Source organism: Barbus barbus, assembly GCF_936440315.1.
Source record: "Barbus barbus genome assembly, chromosome: 45".
Lineage (NCBI taxonomy): Eukaryota > Metazoa > Chordata > Actinopteri > Cypriniformes > Cyprinidae > Barbus > Barbus barbus.
In genome coordinates, this window is record NC_136723.1 from 5826570 (window position 1) to 5850114 (window position 23545).

Below are 23545 nucleotides of genomic sequence, written 5' to 3' on the forward strand. Positions count from 1 at the left end.
ATAATAATAATTATATATATATATATATATATATATATATATATATATATATATATATATATATATATATATATAATTTTTTTTAAATGTTTATATTTTTTTAATGATTTAAATTGCCCCAAAACATTCAAATGTATATTTAATCAGAAATGCATGTTAGGTAAAGCACTGCATGATGGGCATACCTTCCCGCAGCACCACTCTCTCGTAGGCTGGGAAGCGTGTAGTGACGGGTGTAGCGCTCAGATCCTCTCTGCTCTTGCGAAGGTCTTTTTTCTTGGCTGCTCTTTGACCTCTCAGCCTCCAGAAATCTCCTCTGTCATTGGCAGCGCCTTTCTGTGCGCTCTGAACATTTGCCATCTGCTCCGCTCTGACAGTATACAAATAAATAAAATGATTACACAAACACCTAACAAATAATGTGCTTTTAATATCAACATGAAATAGCAGACTAGGAGATGTCAGCAAACGTCATTTCAGAGAGTTAGTTTTGATTTCACGTGGAGTTTTCCTCCTGGTAACGCTAAATAAATACAGTAAAACTAAGACCTTTTAAGCCACAGTGTATTTCATGTCACACCTGCTCTTGCTGGGTATGATGCCTTTCTCCAGGAGCTGATTGTCTTTGTCCATGCGGATGGCGAGCCAGTTACCCAGCTTTCCGTCATACAGGGTGTCCACCACTTTAAATATCTCTCCTTTGGAGAAGGTCAAGCTCTGAGGAAGCTCTTTCTCATATTCAAAATGAGTTCTGACGAAGAAGTTATCACCTCGTCCCGACTCCAGGATGTCTTTATACACTAAAATCAAACAAATGAGAGTTATTCACATCCCTTCTATTGCTCAAAATTACAAGTCATCAGAAAAAAATTATTTAATTAAATTTAAAATAACTCTTTCATATTTCAATACATTTTAAAATGGAATTATTCCAGTGATGCAAAGCTGAATTTTCAGCATCATTACTCGAGTCTTACTGACCCCACACTTTTGAACAATAATGCACATTACTCTATTGTATATTATACTATTGTGTGTTTTGAAGTACCATCAGGTTTGCTTTGAGCTAAGATGGTCACATCTTCTCCTTTGGGAATCTCTAGTAAATACAGCACTGCATCTTCCCGGACCATTCCTCTGAAATCCATATCATTCACCTGCAGGGAAAAAAAAACACAAATTAGCACTTTGTGGGAAAATGTATGACAGATAATATTAAAATGCAGAGCCAGTGATGTTGCACCTTCACGATCTGGTCTCCAGTGCGGAGTCCCTCTATCTCAGCAGGACTGTCCTCCTGAACGCCTGCGATGAAAATGCCCACGTCGTTTCCTCCAGCAAGACGCAGGCCAACACTATCGCCCTTCTGGAAGCGCACCATCTCAGTGTTGGGGCTGTGGGAGATTATTCGTTAGATCCACCCAGTTGTCTAAATATATTAGTAAGTAGCAATAAACAGGATCTTTGCACATGTGAAAAGGGAATCTTTTATGTCAAGGAGTGTCTCAAGATAATATATCATGTATATATTTAAGGCAAAAATGGATACTGAAATGAAAGTTTATTGATGGCTGTTTTTGAGTTGTCAGAGAGTGATTTCTACTATGCCAGCAAGAAACTGCAACCAAACCTCAACATCCCTTTATCAAACATGTTTTTACTATAGACCATTAAAATGAACCAAATTGACAACTTTTAAGCTTATCTTAAAATCTGAATTAAAAAGCCAAGAGCCAATCTAGTACAAACCCGTATATTTCCTGGTCCTCCAAACTGGGCCGCAGGGGAACCTTTGGCAGAGGCTTGGCTTTTACTGGAACACTTTTTGGAGCAGCATTTACCACAGGAACTGTATAAAAACAACAACACCCGTTCTCATAATCTGTTTCTTCTATTCTTCTGATTCTAAATGGTGAAAATTACCATATATGCATTAAATAATTCAATTTTCAATAATCCACCTCGGTGTAGGGTTAATGTGGTACCTGGAGACTCGCTGCGAGGCTCTTCTTTCTCCACAGGTGGAGGTGGGAGCTCCACCGGCGCCGCTCTGAACGGAGTCGGCATCGCTCCCATTTTAGCCAGTCTGTTAGGAGGCTCATCTCTACCAACAGAAGAAAATGACTTACTCCCTTTGCATTGGCTTTTGTAACATTTCTGTTGAATGTGTTATCAGTTCATTTGGAAAATCGTGCTTCTGATTCTTCTTTTCTATCAGGTTTCTAAGTTACTTCATAAATTTGTCAGTTTTCTAATTTTATTAGTTGCATCAAACATAAGTGTTTAATATTTTCACCTAAATTCAGTTCCTCATTATTTTTATGCTCTGATTATTCAACAAATTATCTAATATGAACGTTATCACCCTCTAAAATGTTAATTTGGCTAATGTAAAACAGCATCAATATTTGTTTTAAAGGGTAGCTTGACTGTAGTTTTAAGAGCCTAGAAATGATTAACTTTTGAGAAATTAACTAGCTACTTGGTAACACTTTACAATAAGGTCCAATTAGTTATTGCATTAACTCACATCAAACAACAACGAGCAACACATTTGTTAGAGCACTTATTAATCTGTTAGGTAACAAAAAAACAACTGTTCATTGTTAGCTCAGGTCCATTAAATAATATTAATACAACTTTTGAGTTGAATAATGTATTAGTAAATTTTAAAATTAACATTAGCCATGTAATAAAAGCTTTAGAATTTTTTTTTTATTGTTAGTTCATGTTAACTAATGTAGTAAACTAATGTTAACAAGTGGAGCCTTATTGTAAAGTGTTGCAGTAACTCCAACGTTTGCAAACAGTCATTAGTGCTCATCTGAATTCTCAGGGCATGGCAGTGTGTCACCTGTTTTTGTCCTGCAGTCTCTCATTAGAGGAGTGTGAGGAGAGGTCTGAGTGATGACTCCGCCGATCCTCCTGAGGAGAATAGGAGCGGTACGACTCGATCTCTGAGATATCTGAAACACACATGTACAACACGTCGTCATCACACTTGCTTTAAAGCTCCATTATGTGCACAGTGCAAATGGTTCATGATGGGTTATACACCAAAGTCTCAAAGGTTTGAATCCTTAAACCTGAGAAATATAAAACACGCTACTAATACGCTACCTACATCTTACATTATTTGATGTAAAAACCAATATGGAGGATTTGCAGAAGAACATGAACAAACAACTTCCAAAAAGTCTCAGTAGAGTTTATAAAATTACATTTTTCATAAGCTTTGGATTATGGGTAGGGTTTATGTAATTCTCTTAAAGCCAAAAGCATTTCTCTCCAATCCAGTGTCAGTACAGCAGTCCAAAAAAAGGCAAGAGGTCAGAGGACACTGGAGATTAAGCCTGGGTTTCGAAAAATACCTCACAAAATCATACATCACTATACATACACTCATAGCCGTGGGAACATATTTTATCTGGGGGGTGCTGGGGGCGGGGCTTGATGTCGAGGGGCCACGGTGGGGGATTTTAGACAAAATCCTAATATTAAACAGCACAAACTCTTATAGATGAACATACAAATGAATGAAGACAGAGTTATGAGAACGAATATGCATTTGTGCTTTTGGTTCAAGAATTTTTTTCTTTAATATTTCTATTATGTAAGGGGATTTTACTTAAAGTTTTGTTCAGTGCGTGCGCTCAATGACTGGAGCTTTTTTTTTCAATTTTATTTTTTAAAAGAGTGCTCACCCTCGCGCTAGACTGAATTCAGTTATTATAGCCTATTATTTGAAAATGTATTGTTCTTTGTTCACTGTAATTTGTTCGTTGTTTGAATAATCGTGGACATACGGCATTATAATTAAACTTAAAATGTCTTTTTATTAAACAGGTTAAGTACATATTCAGTCTTTTAAATATTTTATGACATAACATGGTACTTGCCCAAAACGTTATGCTGTGCGTAGTTAATAGATTACATTAGGCTACAGTGGTTTGAGCGCAATTACAGAGCTATTGTGTTTATGTGATTGTTGGTGTCCGCCTGGAGAAGCAAAAAAGCTGGAATTTAAAATTATGGTAATATTGTGTGAATATTTCACATGAAATTCTGTCAGTGAGGGGGAATTATAAGGATGCGAGGCGCGTAAGCAAAATGCAGCCACGCTAGGTATATTTCTGGTCATTTTAGTATGTAATTAATTACAAAACTATCACAAAAATTAAGTATCCTGGGGATGATCGAGCACAAGAGGAATCTGGAGGGGCAAAAGGAAGATCTGGGGGCTGCAGCACCCTCAGCACTCCTAGTTCCCACAGCTATGCATACACTGCGTGCCGCTCAAAAGTTTGGGATCGGTAAGATCTTATTGCAATTTGTAATATTGGTTTCCTATTTGAATATACTTTAAAATAGAATTTATTTCTGTGATGCAGTGCTGAATTTTCAGCATCATTGCTACATGATCCTTCACAAATCATTCTAATATGCTGATTTATTATGAGTGTTGAAACTGTTGTGCTGCTTCATATTGTTTTTTGGAACATGTGGTACTTTTTTCTTGGATTCTTTGATGAATACAAAGACAAAAAGAGCAGCATTTGTTCAAAATAGAAATCTTATCTAACAACATAAGTCTTTACTATGACATTTATTCATTTAACACATCCCTCCTGAATAAAAGTATTAATTTCTGTAAAAAAGAAAGACAGAAAAAATTTACTGACCCCAAACTTTTGAATAGCATTGTATATTGTAACACAAAATTTCTTTTTTAAATAAATGCTGTTCTTTTAAACTTTTTATTAATCAGAGGATGCTTAAAAAAAAAAAAAAAAAAAAAAAAAAAAAAAAAAAAAACACAGGCCCCCCATAGAATATCAAACAGCTCAACGGTTTCCAACATTGATTATAAATCAGCATATTATAATGATTTCTGAAGGATCATGTGACACTGAAGAGATCTATCTATCTATCTATCTATCTATCACACACACAAACAATATTTAATCAAACAAAAATCTGTATGAATTATTGTTTATTAAATATTTTAAATGAATAAAATATATTGTATATAGTATAAAATATAAGTACTGAAGCAAAATAGTGAGAAAAAAAAGGTTCTCACATCCAGATAAATGGAAACCGCGTTCACCAATGTTTTTCTTTTTAATCTAATGCCCATTAGAATGGGAATGTCCCTCCTCTAAACCAACAGCACCAACAAAGAACAAATCATGGTTGATGACTGCTGGCCCTTTGATATGTTCAATCAGAAAAATTGTAATTGTTCATCTGCAAGTGTTTTGATCTACTCACCATCCATTTCCGAGTCGCTGTCTGCCATGGGTGGGACTCGGATGAGCACCTGGCTGCGATCCCTCTGCACCACCAGCTGCAGCTTCCCACGAGACTTCTCAATCAGCTTCCCTGCGTCGCTCAGAGACAGATTCTCTGTGACCGTACCATTAATCTGACACACCAAAATAAGTATCAATAAATAACAGTACAACAAATTTGAAAAAAAACAAAAAAAACAAAAACAACATCCATTCAAAAGTTTCGTCAGTAAGGTTTTTTTTTTTTTTTTGAAGGACCTGATGATATGTCACACTACAGTGTGTGTGTGTGTGTGTGAGAGAGTGAGTGAGTGAGTGAGAGTGAGTGAGTGAGAACAATAGTATAATATACTGTAGTTCAAATGTTTGGGATCAATAAGATTTATTTCTTAAATTAATACTTTTATTTATCAAGGATGCATTAAATTAAACAAAAGTGACAGGAAAGATACTAATAATAAATAATAAATGCTGCTCCTTTGAACGTTTTATCCTCATAAATGTAACATGGTTTCCACAAAAATATTAGAAAGCAGCACAACTGTTTTCAACATGATTAATAATCAGAAATGTTTCTTGAGCAGCAAATCATCATATTAGAATGAATTCTGAAGGATCATGTTACACTGAAGACTGGAGTAATGATGCTGAAAATTCAGCTTTTATTACAGGAATAAATTACAATTTAAAATATATTCACATAGAAAACAGCTGTTTTAAATTGTAATAATATTGCACTGTTGTTACTGTATTTCTGGCCAAATGAAAGCAGAGCATTAAAAAGTTGCTTGGTGAGCAAAAACATGAAAAAAAGAAGAAAAATGAGAAGTGCTTGCTAGCGCAAAATGCATCACCACAATGCTAAGATACTGCTGTGGTTACCAGCGCACTGCGATGTGGTTGATAAGTTGTTCAGAAGAGTTTCACTAATGGTTGTTATTATAAGGTTCTATATTTTGTAGGCCATAGTGTGTTCTGAGTGGTTGTTCAAGAGACGTACTTTCAGAATAATGTCGCCTTCCTGTAGTTTGCCTTCTTTGGATGCCAGGCCGGTGCTCGTCATCTCTTTGATGAACAGCTGACTGCCTAGACGAAGTCCATATTCTAGACAGATATGAGAAAACATCACGTTAGAAGTCTGGCTGCAGATTGAAACTGGAAACAGAGAAATGAAGGCAGTGTGTATCTACCATCATTGGGCCGGTTCTTTAGGAGAGTAACACTGAGTGGCTTCTCCAGGGTTTCGTGTCGTTGTGGTGGTGGCGGTGGTGAGGGCGAGCGATTCAGCCGGTCTCGACTGCTACTCCTCCTCATGGATTCGTCCTGCCGCGGATCGAACTTCTTGCGTTCGTGGTCGCTGGCTAAATTCTCTCTGCTGTATCCCGGAGCCGGTTCTGGCCTGTACCGCGTCTCAGGACTATGTGATCTGTCCAATGTCCGGTCGCTGCGGTACTGTCTGTCCGGACTCCGCTCTCTGTCCAGGTTGTGTTCGCTACGAAAGCGTGGGTCTGAACTGTAGTTGCGGTCGAGCGTGCGATCGCTTCGGTAGCGGCGGTCCGGACTGTGGTCGCGATCCAGGTTGTGGTCACTTCGGTAGCGGCGATCGGGGCTGCGCCCGTGGTCCAGTATTCGGCCGCGGCTGCCGTCTCGTCTGTACTGTCTGTCGGGGCTCACGCCGCGCTCCATGCTCCTCCCGCGGCTGCGATCATAGTTGCGATCACGCTCCAGACTCGCGTCACGGTCAGGGTAGCTGCGGCCGCTGTAGACGCTGCGCCGGTCATGGTCATAGTCGTAGTCTTCGTTGTAGTCGCCGCTGAAGACGCGGTCATCTGGGGACGCTCCACGTTTAATCACACTGACGGGGATTTTTCTTGATCTCTTTACCATCTGATGAAGGATGGGGACAAAACTGAATTGTTCACTCATTGAATTCTGATTTCAACTGCCAGTGATTTACAAACACGGTCAATAAAAATGCGTAATCTTTATTATAACTAAAATGACAAATAATTCAAAAGGTTAAACTCACGATTTTGGCTAATTTGCCGCATTTGCGGAGAGTCTGCACAGCAAAGGCGTGTTGGACACCATCCATGGGCACACTGTTGACCTGGATCACTCTGTCATTTTCACTGTACAAACACATGAAACACTGTTAGAAAAAGTCTCTACACGTCAGAAAGTGACTTTAAATCCTTCCAACCTTTTAGGAATGTCAAAAGTACCAGCATTTTGGTGTCGACATTAGTCTATATTACAAATAAAACAACTAAAATCTTGATCACAGTGTTGGCAGACAACAAATGCAATGCAATGCAATAAAAATAAAATAAAATATAAAAAATACTAATAAATTGTCAATTTCTTATAACTACTTTCTTGCATCTTTATTATGTTTTAATTTGTTATTATTAATTAAAATTGTAATTAATAATAACAATATTACAATTAATACATTAATATAATTAATATATATAATATAACAATTAATAAAATTTTCTCTTTTTTTTGGTGTGGAAACTGGTATTGAGAATCGTTAACATTTCATTGTTTTTTACTTCAAAAATTGTTGGTTGAGTGACAGCCCTACAATAGTTTTCTACTTTAGTAGCACTTTAGGATTACAAATCTCATAAAAAAAGGCTAGGATTTGTTTAATGTTGTTTCTTAGCTTACAATAGCAAGCCATCTGCAGGACCCCCTTGCAGCACATCGGATACGACAATTGACGCGTCTCTACTTTCTTCGTTCGGGTTGTCCCGCCCTCCAGACACAGCAATGCCAAAGCCCATCTTGGAGTCCTATATATACACCAAAGAATGCATTTTATCTTATGCATAAATCCGTTGTTATTCACTTACAACAATACAACACTTTAAATTCATGCAGATGTACAGGCAGCAATGACTAATTCACAAGTTACCCTGGAATTACATTTTCCTGATATTTTGGATATAACGGTTATATCTTTAAGACAAACATTAAAAGTATATGTGTGATACAGTTCACCAAGAGGATTAAGCAATGATGATATGCTTTCTGCCGAGAGACAGCAGTGGCAGAAGATGTATGACGGTGTGCTCTACCCGTTCAAAAGTATGTGGTCAGTAAGACTTTTTATTGTTTTCAAAAGACGTCTCTTATGTTCACCAACAATGCAAAAGTCTTTACTGTCACTTTGGATAACTTGATAAAACTTCTTTCAAAAAAATATATCTTGCTGACCCCAAACCATTGAACGGTAAATCTAGTAGTGCTAGAGGTGCAGAAAATACCCCCCCCAAAAAATCAAACCTATAAAAAGAATGTAAAGTCTTTAGAGAGAAGCCAATAAGCAGGAACTTTGGCTTTCCAAATAAGCACAGGTTGAGGTACTCACCCGCTGTAGGGTCACAGTATACTGCTCCCACACAGTCTCCTCCATGACTGGGTTCTGAAACAGTATGAACAGGCTTACATGTAGGACAGTGATGGACAGAGTCAAATTACAGCAGATATCAGTGATCTCCTGAGCAAAATCTGCAGCGTGGTGCTGCCACAGTGAAAAAGTATATGAGCGTTTCTCTTCCAACCCATTTACATGAGCTCATCTGATTGCTCAATGGACAGACTGAACTGCAGATCTGAAATAGGTCTATATATTCAACCAGAAATAATTACAGATCTGCAAGAAAGAACAATTTCATTAAAAACTGCCATCATATGTGGACTGCTAGGAAATTATTAACAAATGTATGGCATGACCCCTTTAAAATAAAAAGCCAGCATTATTTGAAAGTAATTATTTTAAAAGGCAGCCTGGTTAGTGAGTTAAACACTATAAACACAGTCTTCAGCATCAGTCTGAGAGCCACGTGACGTCCCGCGCCACGAAACGCCTCCATTTACCTCTTCATCCACCCGTGCGCACACTGAGTGACTATGATTGTTGCTCTTTAATCTCCTCAGGCAAATATGAATCCCAGTATTGCCCTAAATAATTCTCAACCCAGAATCCACAACCGATGCCTTTTAGCATTTCATGTATAAATGATTTCAATTTGTTGATTTTTATTAATGCTATAATCTGAAACATTATAACTGCACTAGTTAAACTAAACACTATAACACGTCTGAGGGAATCATGCATTCCTCACGTCATCATAATACATGCTTGCATACTATGTTCTTACTTATTTGATTCTCACTGAATCACGCTTCGCGTCGTGCCCAACAACGCCCTTCAGCCGTGATTTATTCACGATACCGCATGGCCTCTCGTACCTTATTGCTTACATATATACTTTTTATGAATAAACCAAAAGTGCAACTGTGGGAAACTGAGACTGGACAACCACAACAACAAAACAAATATAACAAATTCCAGCACTGGATCACCACTTATTTTAGCACACATTAATAAAATGAACCATTCTGCTCAAAAATGTAAACATTTTTGCTGTGTGAACTACATACAAAAAGTGTTGGGGATAAAACCAGCCATGGGAAAAAGTTTGGAAACATGTTCCACTTGTTGCCACCATAAAAATATGGATAGCAAAAGCAAACTGAGCAATTATTACACTTTGAAAACGTTTTCATTAGTTAACAACATTAGTAAACAATCTCAGAATGAACAATGCTTCTACAGCATTTATTAATCTTAGTTAATGTTAATTTCACCATTTACTAATGCATTATTAAAGTCACAAGTTGTGTTTGTTAACATTAGTTAATGTAGTGTGAACTAACATGAGTAAACAATGAACAACTGTATTTTCATCAACTAACATTAACAAAGATTAGGGTTGCAAAGGGGTGGAAAATTTCTGGTAAAAAATCCCGGCAAGTTTCTAAAATATCTGGAAAGTTTCCGAAATTCACTGGAAATTTTCAAACATTTTGCAACCCTAACAAAGATGAATAAATAGCGTAATAAATGCATCGTTCATTGTTTCTTCATGTTAGTTAATACATTAACTAATGTTAACAAATGACACCTTATTGTAAAGTGTTACCAAAATATGGATACCAAAAGCAAACTGAGCAATTGTTACACTTTGAAAACATTTTTGTCAAGCAACACAGGTGCTTAAGTGTTAAATCACACTCATCACTTATTCTAATGCCCGACTAAAAAAATAAATAACATCTACCCAAAAATCAAACTATATCCACCTATTTTCTTTATTACAGTGTCATAAACTTGGCGAAAACATTTCAACCTATTCCTAAACCTTCCTAAAATGCATCAGTGTATGTAATGCAACAGAAATGTGTATTGCAATATATCATAGACAAAAAAAATCCAACGAATTGATTAAGAAATGTAATAATTATAATAACTATAATCATAACTAACATTTCACATTTTCTTTTCAGTTGTAAAAATCCAACACTGCAGTAAATATCCTTCTGTATACATGTGTTACCATCATTTTTACCAATGATTATGAATTTGACCAAAATAAATAATATATTACACTGCCATGATGCATTGCACTGTTTAATAAAGAATCCCTAAAGAGTATCTTACCAAACACTTTGCCATTAAGTCTAAACGCCAACCCTACAGTATATGTTCACAGCAGATGAAAAGCCATTCGGCAAAAACGTATGGTCATAAATAAACTCAACCAAAAAGTTACACTTCACCCAAACTGTGTAAGACATTAAAAGGTGAAGTTGTCCACTGAAAGAGCAGAAAGCATGCTTACGATGCCCTGGAGGATGCGAATGGCCTTGATGGTGTGCGCCCATTTCCTGTGCAGCGAGAGGACCGTCTTCATGTTGTCACCTGTCCCGTGAACACAGTGCCTCTGGGCCAAAGCACATCACCCCTCGGCACAATGCATCTGTCTGCCTTTGACGTAAGACTGATGCCGCTGGCCTACATTCTGCGCAAATCCCACTGTCCACAGCGACCCACGGTGCAAAAAACCGGGGCAGGCGAGACACTGTCTACTGCTGAGCTATTAAATTAAAATTTCATTTCAATTCATCAAAGGATACAGCTGTGTCTGGGTTGACATTAAAAGCTCTTCGTGGCTTACGAAAGGCAAGTGCCACCTTCGAAACACCGATGCTTTTGGATTGGGATTTCTTTCTGCAGGATGAGCTTTTGAACGTGCAAGAGGGACTGGTAGATTAGCAGTGATTGTATCGCTTTTAAATTACAATTTAGAAGGATTATGGGGTTTGAAGCACCTAAGCGCCGCTATTTTCTCATCTGTGAAAGCCACATAGAATTGAACGCCTTACTATAATAGTGCTATTTTAGTAAATTGTGCAGCACTAAACATCATAAAGTTCTTTGATCTACAACGGATTTCTAACTCGGCCTCAAATCTCATCCACGACAGGATTAACGTGTGGCATATGAGCTGCCCTCAATTCTCTTTACTGTGATAACCAGACCAGATTACTGATGAACGATGTCAAAGAATTGATTTTGCACTGTAACTGAGCTTGTATCATAGCGTTGTACAACAGCAGGTCTCTGAGCTCTCAGTCCAACACCACAACAACAGACTGACTGACTGAGGCAACCTAGTAAGGGACCTGAGAAGTGTGAATGGGATTCAGTTTGGTTTCCTGTGCTCTTCATTCATTCAATTTTCATATTCTCTGGCAACTGCCCTGAAACAGTACCAACCAAAGCATTTGCAGAAAACTGACAATTTTACTACTGATCTTAGAGACCTTAATGGCTTCTACTTAACTGCTTGAAAATAGTTTTGTAGATGCATTACATTATGTATGAATTTCTGCATAAAACTGTCAAATTTAGAATTTATGAAATGAATGAATTGGAGTGGATAGGTAAGGAAAAACAACCAACAAGTATACAGACAATTAAGAATAATTAAGTTTTGACCGGCACTGTGGGGTCAGTGGGATTTTTAAAAGTCTCTTACGCTCACTGAGGCTGCCTTTATTTGATTAAAAGTAAAATAATATACTTTTAAAATGTAATTTATTCCTGTGATTAAAGCTGAAATTTCAGCATCATTACTCAGTGTCACATGATCGTTCAGAAATCATTCTAATATGCTGATTTGCTGCTCAAGAAACATTTCTGATTATTATTATCAATATTGGAAACAGTTGTGCTGCTTCATATTTTTGTGGAAACCATGTATATTTAAAATTTTCATTATTAATCTCTTTACGGTCATGCCTGTTGAATAAAAGCATAAATAAAAAATAAAAAAACTGACCCCAAGTGACTCAGAGACAATCTAATTAATCTTCACCTCTCTTTAAGCATAATGTATATAAAACTTGAACTTGAAAAGCATAAAATACATTTTAAAATGTAAATAAATTTAAAAAATCTTATAAATTCACTACATTAAATTACATGTGGTCACAGTATGAAATGATGATGGAATGGAATTTCTAATGAACAAAAACTCAAAAAAGTAACTTCCTTTTAACTAATTTGGTAAATTAAATGAGAAATGGACACTAACTAACTGCTTTGACACTAACAAGTTCTCTCCAGCCAACAGAAGTACAAAAAGTCAGCCAATCGCAGCAGATCTGAGATGAGTCATGTGAAAAGGTCAGCACAAGAAAACCATCAATGACTGTGTTCAGAAACAACCGTGAATCTCCCCAGAACTGTCCTTCAAAAACTGACCATGCAATAAATAAATAAAAAAAGAAGACTTTTGCAGAAATGTGACAAGATATCTACAGCGCAAGTCAACAATTTAGATAAACACTACCTGCTTGGTCTTATGTCAGCAAAAAGTGCTTTTTGAGCTGTGATACTAAACCCCTCTAACAGTTAAGCATGGTGTTGACAGCATCATACAGGCACGATGATTCTGTGCAGCAAGAATAAAATACAACAGAAGCAAAAATCTTCCATTTACATAATCTAAACACTACAGTAGGGTGCATACTTTTCATTTTTATAGACAATGTAGCTTAAATTTGAAAGCATTTGCAGTTCAATCAAGCAAGGTATACCCTTGCTGAGCCATCAGAAAACATACTGAACCGTATGCCGTCTGCTGTTAGACAGAACAAGCACAATGTGTGCAGACAACAGCAGCAGACAGAATTCCCTCTGCATTATAGATAAGCAGCTTTAGCTGTCTGTGCCCCTCAAAAAGACTGAAATCAGTCAACATATAGCTATGCTTCCTGTGAAACATGTCAAAGTCTCATTTCAGATGATGCACATGAGACTTACTGTATGATGAACATTATGTAAAAAGCATTAATCCAATCCAGGTTTGGGTAAAGTGTAAACAGAAGGGGAAGGAAACAAACTGAGCTCTTCTGAGCTGCTCTCAGGGGGGATTTGTTCGGTTTGGTGTAAAAACAAAGACTAATGGACAAGAAAATGACAAAATTAACTTCAGATGCATATTAGAAGCTAAAATAATTCTATATTATGAAGTGTTGTAGGTTGTGACAGATTATGAAGTTAATGTAAAACTGGTCCCTCTGCTGGTGACACTTTAAAAATGTTTTCTTAATTCCTTTTTTCTTTCGATATTAAATAATTAATAAAACACACACATTAGTTTTCCTGCAGACGCATATGTTCTATGCTAGCTTTATAAACAAAATATTAATTAAAATAGTCCTGCAGTACAAAACAGTGGTAGTACTTCACGATATTTAATGTTAAGTAGCCTAATAAGTCGGTTTCAAATTTTGATGTTAATTTTATTCATTAAATGTCGCTTGCGATGGAAAACAGTTGTCCTTATAATCTGGTTGCTAAGTAACGTGTTATATCCACATCGCTATTGTTTGTTATTATAGGAAGCAGGTGGTTGTCCATGTAAGGAGGACAGTAACAGAAACAAGTGTGGACCTCAGAAAACAGAGTTTAAGTGAAAACGAACTCTCTGTGAAATTAAAATAAGCGAACTGAGCTAGTTTTAACAGTAACAGTACTCACATGACAACAGTCCTTAACATATCTACTCCGAAAGAGCCGCCTCTCCACAACAACGGGCATCTCGCAAACTGCACTAAACTGTAAAATAAAGATATTTACTCGAAAGAAATGGTTTAATATTTAATGGTGAGTAGATAAAATAACTCCGAAGCATAGCGACAACACAAGCGCTTAAACATTTGAACTATTGTACTGTAAATCCCGAACGTACCAATAAATCACGGGGGGAGGTAATGAAATCCAATGTACTTTAACCTCTATTGAATGTGCGATTAATACACATTTCTTCACATTACATTGACTTTACCTTGTTGATATACGTGGTTAAACGTGATTTGATGAATTAAACAACGAGCAATGCTGTATTTCACAGCGTTTAATATGAGGCACAATGGACGGGTCCAAAATCTTACCGGCGGAGGTTTAGCTCATGAATATCAATTAGGACGGGCTGGCATTGCTTAGCAACCTAACTGAAGCTTCCAGACACGTAACGTACGTAATTAATATTCATAAGTCAAGCATTCCCCATTGTAGGACTTGTGTATTTTCTATGGGATAATCTCAGCTTTTACCTAATCAGGCTGGGACTGACTATTAATATGTAACATAGCTTCACATTTACAAGAGTGACCACACTGTCCAAAAAAATAAATAAATAAATAAAATAAAAAAAATCATAGCGGTGAAATTTGAAATACATTAATGTCACGTGACTGTGGCAATTCTCTCTTATATACACACACACACATGTCTGTTTATGTCTGTTTCTGTGAATTGTGGGGACTTTCCATAGACTTATATTACTTTTATACTGACCAAACAATATTTTTTTATCCCCTAACCCTATACCTACCCCTTACAGAAAACCTGTTTGCATTGTTACATTTTCAGATTAACATCATTTACTATTTTTAATATTTTTTTCCCCTTGTGGGGAACACAGGCCAGTCCCCACAATGTCAAAAATGTCAGGTTTTACTATCCTTAATGTAGCATAAACAAGTGAATATACACACAGAGAAAGAGACATGGGTGCATGTAAAAGAAATCAAAATGTTTACATTTCATATTCATAAAAAATAAAGTTATCCTGTCATTGGCATTCAAGAGTCAATAATATAACTTTTTTTTTTTTTTTTTACAAATACTTTTTGTTTACTTTGTGACAGGGAAAATGCCTTATGCCTGAGAAATCTTGTCAAGCATAACAAATTTATGTCAAATCATCACTTTTAAACTTCCTCTTTAAAATATATTGATGTCAGTTCCTCCTCATAATTCTTGAGGTAAGTAGAGAAATTAAAAAGAAAAGTTTTATATTTGAAAGCAAAACATATCTAGTGTGAATGGGAAACAAATTTTATATATTTATAGATAAAAATACCATATAAGATTAACATAATTAAAAGATAAATACAAATATTCTATACATAATAATAACAAAAAATTCCATCACGTAAACAATAAAAAAACTAATATAATTTAATGTATTTAAGCTTGGTACATTTGTAGTATATTTCAATACCAACCTGTTTGTATAGCCTACAAAATACATGTCAACACAGGCAAGATGAAGAATAATAATCACAAATGTTTTCATGAGAAATTATGTGTGTAGTACCTGTAAAAGGGCTGGGTAGCTGGGAGCAGAGAGGCGTCGCAGACACAAATACTGAGCTTCGTGGGTCAAGGAAAACCTTTTGGAGCGGCGTGACCGGAATAACTCTATTTGGTTGGACTGGTCACTGTAAAAACACATTATTAGTTAATAACACCGATCATAGACTTAACAACAAAAAATGTCAGTCATTATAAAATCAGCTACATCTAGAGATATTTTCAGAGTAAAACTGAGCTCAATCCATTATTTCCTCACACAGCCCATTCCTAATCACATAACCACAAGTCAGTATGACAGTATATACAGTACTCATTTGAAAGTTGATCTGGTTAATCTGTTAATAGCTAAAACATGTTTACTAAATGTTAGTGTGTGCATGTAATAAAGTTGTCTAATCCTGCAGTTACACCTGATCATGCAGTATGTTTTGTTGTAGCTTAGTCTGACAAGAAAATACAGAACTTAGCTTAACAAAAGTGCTTTGAGTACATAGAGAAACTGTATTATAATTCACAAAAGAAGTGTAAGCACCTGCTCTGAATAGAGATCTCCTTGGCAAGAAAATTGTGATTATTAACTGCACTGTTTATCATAACTGCTCAGATGTGTTCATGAGGTCTTTGCCAGCAAAGTAGCCAGAGGGAATGAACTACTGTTTCAGTAATACGAGTCCTCAGGTTCAAGAAACCGTAACAGCTAATTAAGACTGTAAAATGTTCAAAAGAAAGCTAGATTTCTGAGTGACATTTCCTGATGAGACTGAGTGGTTCTCATCCCTGAAAAACTCGCCACTGATGTCTGAGTTGGCCTAACTGTTCATCGAAAGTCTTGAGCCTAGATATGTCAGAGGGCCACACAAATACACTCTCTCTGGGGTGTAAAAAAAACCCTGTCGCTGGGGTGGTACTCTTTCAGAAGGTACTAATATGCACTGCAATATTTAGGTGCTTGGTGCTTTTACTGTTCATTCCCGTTTAGGGGTAAATTAAAGTACAAGTACACTAATGGCTATGTTTCCATCCAAAGATTCGAATTAAATTTATGCACAAAACTGGAAGATCGCATAAAACATTTGAGAACAAAGCACTGTTTCCATCCAATGAGTCCAAGAGAACAAAAGCGTCACTTTCTGGTAAACTGGCACTCAGAATGACCATAACAACATATCGATGCAGGGAACGAGATCGGTCCGCTAGTTAGTCAAGTTATCCTGTCTCAAGTCACTCAGTGACTCCATTCATATACAGCTTCTAGCCTACTGTATAGTAGGGAATTTGGCATATTCAGATAAAGCCAATAGTATTCTGGTGACTAGTATATGGCTAAAGAGACATTGGCTTAATTTCACAATACTATATTCATACTTTAAGACTTTGTATGAATAAGTAGGGATGTGCAATAATCCAGCACCATATTGCTTATGTGCCGAAATTGGAGAGAAAGTACCCCAAACAAACATTCAGTTTGGGCCTTTTGTGGTTTGACTCTTAAGTCCACTTACATTGTGAAGATCAAATGGACTAAGGTCAATTACAGCTGGTTCCTTTTCTGATTCACTGTAACTGAACCGCGTTTCATTAAAAGTGTGCAATGTGTGAAAACACCCTTAAAGTGAATCTTTAAAAACACTAATAATTTCAGAACAGTTAGATGTAATCTTCAGCAAATCCCAGAATAAGTATCCAACATATTGCACATCATAATTACATATTGAGATGCCCAAATTCACTTGTAGCATTTAAAACTACTGATTTATTTCCAAATCACACTATATGATATGCTATTGAATCATGATTATGAAACCACAATGTGTATTGCATGATGTAAAGTAGATGACAATATTGAGTGCATCTTTCAATGTTTGTACTCCATATGGAATTTTTAGTAATTTTATCATCTGCTGGATGAAATGTCTAAATTCAGTCACACGATCTGAGGTATCACTCATGTCTGAAGCGTAAACAATGCAAGATGAGCTTCAAATCAAAGTTTAATACTTAGCATGGTGTTTAGCAAGCGCCACCCAGAATTCAGTGTTGAGCAAAACTCATTTGCTCCGTTACTATTGGAAAACTTCAATACTTTCCAGGGTCATGACACACAGAGGAACAATTATAGTACAGCAACACATCTAATCATTAGTGTTAACACACCAATGCACCAGCTACGCCCGTCATGAACAATATCAAACATTAATTTCCTGTTTTTTCTCTCTAGTATCTCCTACATAACTCACCCCGAGGGTCTCCACAACCTCCGGCCGGGTGGCAGCAGCTCGTGCTTGTTGAGAGGCGCGATCCCAGCAGCTGCTTGCATGATGGTGATGAATTTCTTGTACTTCATTTTAAAAGTTCTCTGGTTCTTCTCCGTTCCTTAGATCTACAGAGGCTCTCAGAGACACTCAACCTTCCCGTTTACCAACTATAACGTCACCACATTACCGACAAAGCTAAGTATAATCTCATTTAAAGCAGTAAATAGTCATTTTTCTAATAGACCCATCATCTGCAGTAGTGAATCGGTCCTGCTCTGTGGAATCTCATAGATGCCCATTTCGTTCTCCTCAGTCCTCGTAGGACAAGAGAGGGAAGAGAGCGAGAGAGAGAAAACAACGACCACGTTGGGCAGAGCGTCACTCTTACATAACTGTGGAGATCTCAAACATTAGTCTAATGAAAACGCTGTGAGGGGGGATAATTGTGGTACTAAGCCGTGACAGATCATGGATGCACCCTGGTCTGTTTCTCTGTAATCCCTCCGCCGCTGCTGGTTTAGCCTGCGCCCATTATCACCCATCCACCATCGCGCATACATGCACAAATATGTACACGATTTGTCTGTTCGCAAACAGACCACCCTAGAGATGATTTTCAGCATGATACTTTGGAGCAGGGATGGAGTAACCCGGCATCCAGGCCTTTTCCTCCACCCAGTGTCATGAAGTTATCGTCCAGTGGTTTGTGCACTGGATTATGGGCAGGAGAAGACTGTGCTGCCAAAGTGCAGGGGCTCTAAAATCCCCTCCACACTCATCCAAATCACATAAAGCCCCGCAAATGAAACCGTCTATTTTTAGGTTTGGTTACAAACATATGGTTTGTTTAAATGTGTAAGGCAGAGTAGCTCTGGTAAGGTGCACTCAACTGCAAAAACTACCAAGATACATCAGTTAGACCTCAGACCAGAAACAGGATTATTCAGAGACCACAGAGTGTGCTGTTGTGTGCTGGCAAACGAGCAGCAAAAGACCTGAGCTGCCATAATATGGTAAAGGCCAACAAAAATGTGGAAAAAAAATTAGCTAAAATTTAAACGGATTACATTTGATCTAGAAATATTACTATTTATAGCAATGGCAACATAGCTGAAATATCTTATGTATTCAAAATAAATTTCAGATGTTGGGACGACATTCAATATTTGCTCTTAAATGGCTTAAAAGGGTGCTTTTTTAATTTAGAAAAAACATTTAAACCAAAAAGCCACTGAAATCTAGATGTGATGATAAACCAAGGTGCCACATTTTGTAAATGCTATCTTATTCTTAATTATTAAATTTTTTTGGCAAACTTATAAAAGTAATAGCAATCTTCTAGAGTAAACAAACGTGAATCAAAGCACCTTCCAATATCAAACACAAATGGCAGCTGAATCACATACTATAAATGGTACAGTCAGCATTATGTGCTGAAGCCTGTTGCAGATGTCAGCAGTGTTGTGACCTCACTCATACAGACAAGCCCACATACGTCTGCACACAGCCTCGGCTCTCATTACACTTACATTAGACATAATAATAGCACTTACACAATATCACTGCTGGTGTAACCACTTCACACTACAGCAGTTTAAGAGACACAAAAGGCACATTTAACAACACTAGGTTTTTTTTTTGGAGGGTTAATATGTTAGACCACTTAGAAAAGTAATTTAAAGGGACAGTTAGCGAGCCGAGCACCACTCATAATAACTGAGAAATGCACCAGTAGTCACATCCTGCTGATACTGTATTGTGTACTTCCAAACTGTTGACCTACATGAACAAATGAACTTTGTCCTCCACTCTGACACAATGTAAAAGCTCCTCAGGCACGTCAGACTCAGTCCAAACTTGAACACATTGTGTAATACGCCTGAAGAACATTAAATAGCACCAGTATCAGAGGTTTTTCCTAATATGAAAGGCAGACACATCAAATAACATATTCAGTCCCATCCTGAATCTTATTTTGTAGAAGATACCAAAATGCACCAGTATTAATAATACGATTCTTAATAATCTTTTACCAGGCTTGGCAGAATATACTTAGATATTTCTAAGAATGCTCATCTAATGAATTTTACAGCGTAAAGTTCAGAAAATCGCTAAAGTCAGCTGAAGTGGATTATGAACTCAAATGCATTATTGGAAGACTTCCCATATTGCATATTGGGATGTCGTGGCCTAATGGTTAGAGAGTCGGATTCGTAACCTAAAGGTTGCGAGTTCTAGTCTCAGGTCCAGCAGGGATTGTAGGTGGGGGAGTGAATGTCCAGCTCTCTCTCCACCCTCAATACCACGACTGAGGTGCCCTTGAGCAAGGCACCGAACCCCCAACTGCTCCCCGGGCGCCGAAGCATAAATAATCCCCCACTGCTCCGGGTGTGTGTGTGCACTTTGGATGGGTTAATTGCAGAGCACAAATTCTGAGTATGGGTCACCATACTTGGCCACGTCACTTTCACTTATGAAACCAGACGTAACAAAAGGGATTCACCATTTTCAGGGGTTCACTATTTTTAGTCTACTGATTCTGCTGGGCTCATATTAAATGTAAGCAGACAACATTATGGTTTAAACCTTCTAGAAATGTCAGAAATTCACAAGTAAATGATTTTGTGTATTCTCGTGTATTTCGACTATTGTCCAAGTCTTTAATGCCTTTATGTAAGCGGAGCGTGGCAGTGTAAGCCGCAGTCTTTCCCATGTGTTCGGCTCACGCAGAATCACGTCTACATTATGCAATGCACATATGTACTGCCATTCTCTGACAGATGTCAAATAAATCATATTTCAATCACACCTCAGACAGCATCACAATATGTACAGACCTGTAATAATAACTCATGATATAAAGCTGTTTAATTCAAATTGGTGTGGCTTTTAACAAATTACACTTAAATTACACAATATACATTTCATCATAGCTTTAAGATTTTAAGGATCATTACTTTTGATGCATGAAAAGTTATATTATGGTTAGTTATTATTCTGGGTTTATTTTCCAAAACTGCACCTAAAAGGAAACACTCATGTTATTTGTCCCTTTCTAAGCACTGCTGACCTCATGTGAGTAACTCTGAGTCACTGTCCATCACATTCCACACCTGGACATGACGAATGACAGGAAGACACTAGAGCTGTGGCACTGAACACGGAATAACGTTTCATTTACTACTCGTGTAACGTTACAGTTCAGAGAATAACTGAGATTGGTTTTTTTATTTTGTTCACCAAAGCTGCATTGATTTGATTAAAAATGCAGTAAATATTATTTTGCGCTGATTTGATCAGTTATTATTGATAATTCTTATATTATTATGAATGTTGAAAACAGTTTTCCTACTTAATATATTCATGTAAGCTGTTATCATTTTTTCAGGATTCTTTTATAAATAGAAATTCTTTGAAACAAGAATATTTTGCAAGACTATAAATCTGAACTATCCCACAATTTTTGAATGGTTGTGTATTACTGTTTACACAAAAATATTAAGAGACACAAATTGTTTTCAATAAATATGATATAATAAGAAATGTTTATTGAGGAGGAAATCATCACATTAGAATGATTTCTGAAGGATCATGAAGACTGGAGTATGGATGCTGAGAATTCAGCTTTGCATCATAATAATAAAATTACATTTTAAAATATTTAAACAGTTATTTAAAATTGTAACAATATTTCAAAAATTGTTACTGTACTTTTAATCAAATAAATACAGCCATGAAGAGACTTCATTTAAAAACATAAAAAAAATGCCTTGTATATAATTTCCTGTTTTATGTTTTCTCCCTACATGTTGTTTAGCTTTGTCAGACAAGTTCAGATTTTCAAATATAAGCAATTATTGTTTTTATTATTAAGAAAATGAGCCTAATCAAGATTATGCGAAACTAGCTAGAAGCTCTTCTTTTGAACACGTTCTTAGAATTTTGGTAACTTAAGTTTCTCAGTTGTTTACAATTGAAAAATTCAATCGATTAATCAATAATTAGATTTGTTTACCAAGAGCAAGTGTAGAATAGTTGAGTTAAACGTCTCAGGATCGCGAGAATCATGCAGGAGAGGGAACACACATAACATAAAGTTAGGCCTAAAACACGCTGCCAGCTGCGCTCAAGAGAAAACAATCAAATTCAAGTCTTTACTAAAGCTCACATTAACGTCTAAAAGCAGCAGTTTTATGTTCATATGACATTACTCAATTTTTAATCCGCCTCCTCCCCGAAACAATAGACAACCGAAACCAGTCAAGAAGGAAACGCGACAAAAACAACCAAACTCCTCCAGAAGCACGTACCTTTAGAAGAGCAGATACTGAAGACCCACGACCTCTGACAGACACACGCGGGCTTCGGTGTGATCTATATGTGACTGGACACACTTAAACAGAAGAACTGAACAGCTCGATTCTGTGGACAATCCCAGATTTCCTGACTTTTCCAGGTATGGGCGTGTCCACGAGCGCGCAGGTGAGTCCAAGAGCGCGTTCCCAAATGACCACGTGACCACGTCCATGCCGGACCAGCGGATTTAATCAAACCATATGGCATCTTTAAAGTCTGACGGTTTAAAAGTATTGTGTCGTGATGCTTTCTTTCTGAAATGTAGTGGTCAATCTTGTTATCACAAGAGTCAGAATAGAAAATGTAATTAAAAATACATTTAATAAATTTTAAAAGGTATATATATATATATATACACATACATATATACACACAGTGGGTACGGAAAGTATTCAGACCCCCTTCAATTTTTCACTCTTTGTTATATTGCAGCCAGTGGCGGCTGGTGAAAAATATTTTAGGTGGGGCTGTTTGTGTGGGGGGTCTGGGGGCTCCTCCCCCATAAAAAAATTAATTTCATAGATGTGATTTCCTGCATTCTAGTGCATTTTAGGCCACCCATGTCCCTTGCTTATACCAATAAAATAACTCAAACCAGTCAATACCAATGGTCTAAAAAGACAATATTATTTGAACTGCCATGTAGAAATCAACAGTTTCACAGGTAATGATAATGAACAAGTTGCATGTTTATTATGCCCCGTGTCCAGATAGAAAAAGTGCAAACGCATAACGATAAATTATAGGAAATACAACAATCTAGTTCTTTAATCAATCCCCAACTGTAGACTACATATCTTTAAAGTTCACTGTAGACAAATTGGATAATGGATAACAGTCTGTGTTGATACTAGAGAAAGAGAGAAGGCTCTCAAAGAAAGCGTGGGACAACATTCTTGAAGAACACCAAGTATGAGAAGAAAAATTATTTTAACATTTTAACTAGTATGAAACACAGTAATCCAGCTCAGAACTTCGAAACAAAAAAAGCAAAGCAAACATACAGTTACATTCCTATTGAGATCACTATTTTAATGGCAAATATGTGTGAAACGTGGTGTGTGACTGAGAGTGAGAGAGAGAGAGACTGAGTAAGAGAATGACAGCATAAA

The 23545-nt window shown here is 36.9% G+C and overlaps 1 protein-coding gene across 2 annotated transcripts in view; it reads right to left on the reverse strand.

The window, feature by feature from the left end:
* LOC306863843 (tight junction protein 2-like) overlaps positions 1-22537 on the reverse strand; it is a 29726-nt gene extending 7189 nt beyond the window's left edge. The window contains exons 1-15 of one of the 2 annotated variants that reach the window (XM_079407387.1): positions 22388-22537; positions 15824-15947; positions 8674-8727; positions 7971-8095; positions 7324-7426; positions 6485-7181; positions 6295-6398; positions 5275-5428; positions 2855-2966; positions 1986-2104; positions 1750-1849; positions 1244-1394; positions 1049-1157; positions 581-800; positions 186-370 (exon numbers count right to left, since the gene is read on the reverse strand). In XM_079407387.1, the coding sequence (XP_079263513.1) occupies positions 186-370; positions 581-800; positions 1049-1157; positions 1244-1394; positions 1750-1849; positions 1986-2104; positions 2855-2966; positions 5275-5428; positions 6295-6398; positions 6485-7181; positions 7324-7426; positions 7971-8095; positions 8674-8718 (2224 nt within the window). In that variant the 5' untranslated portion in view covers positions 8719-8727; positions 15824-15947; positions 22388-22537. Of the gene's footprint in view, positions 1-185; positions 371-580; positions 801-1048; positions 1158-1243; positions 1395-1749; positions 1850-1985; positions 2105-2854; positions 2967-5274; positions 5429-6294; positions 6399-6484; positions 7182-7323; positions 7427-7970; positions 8096-8673; positions 8728-14199; positions 14391-15823; positions 15948-22387 lie in introns of those variants that run through there. The other variant, XM_079407386.1, reaches the window with a different exon arrangement.
* Positions 22538-23545: the final 1008 nt, after the last annotated feature.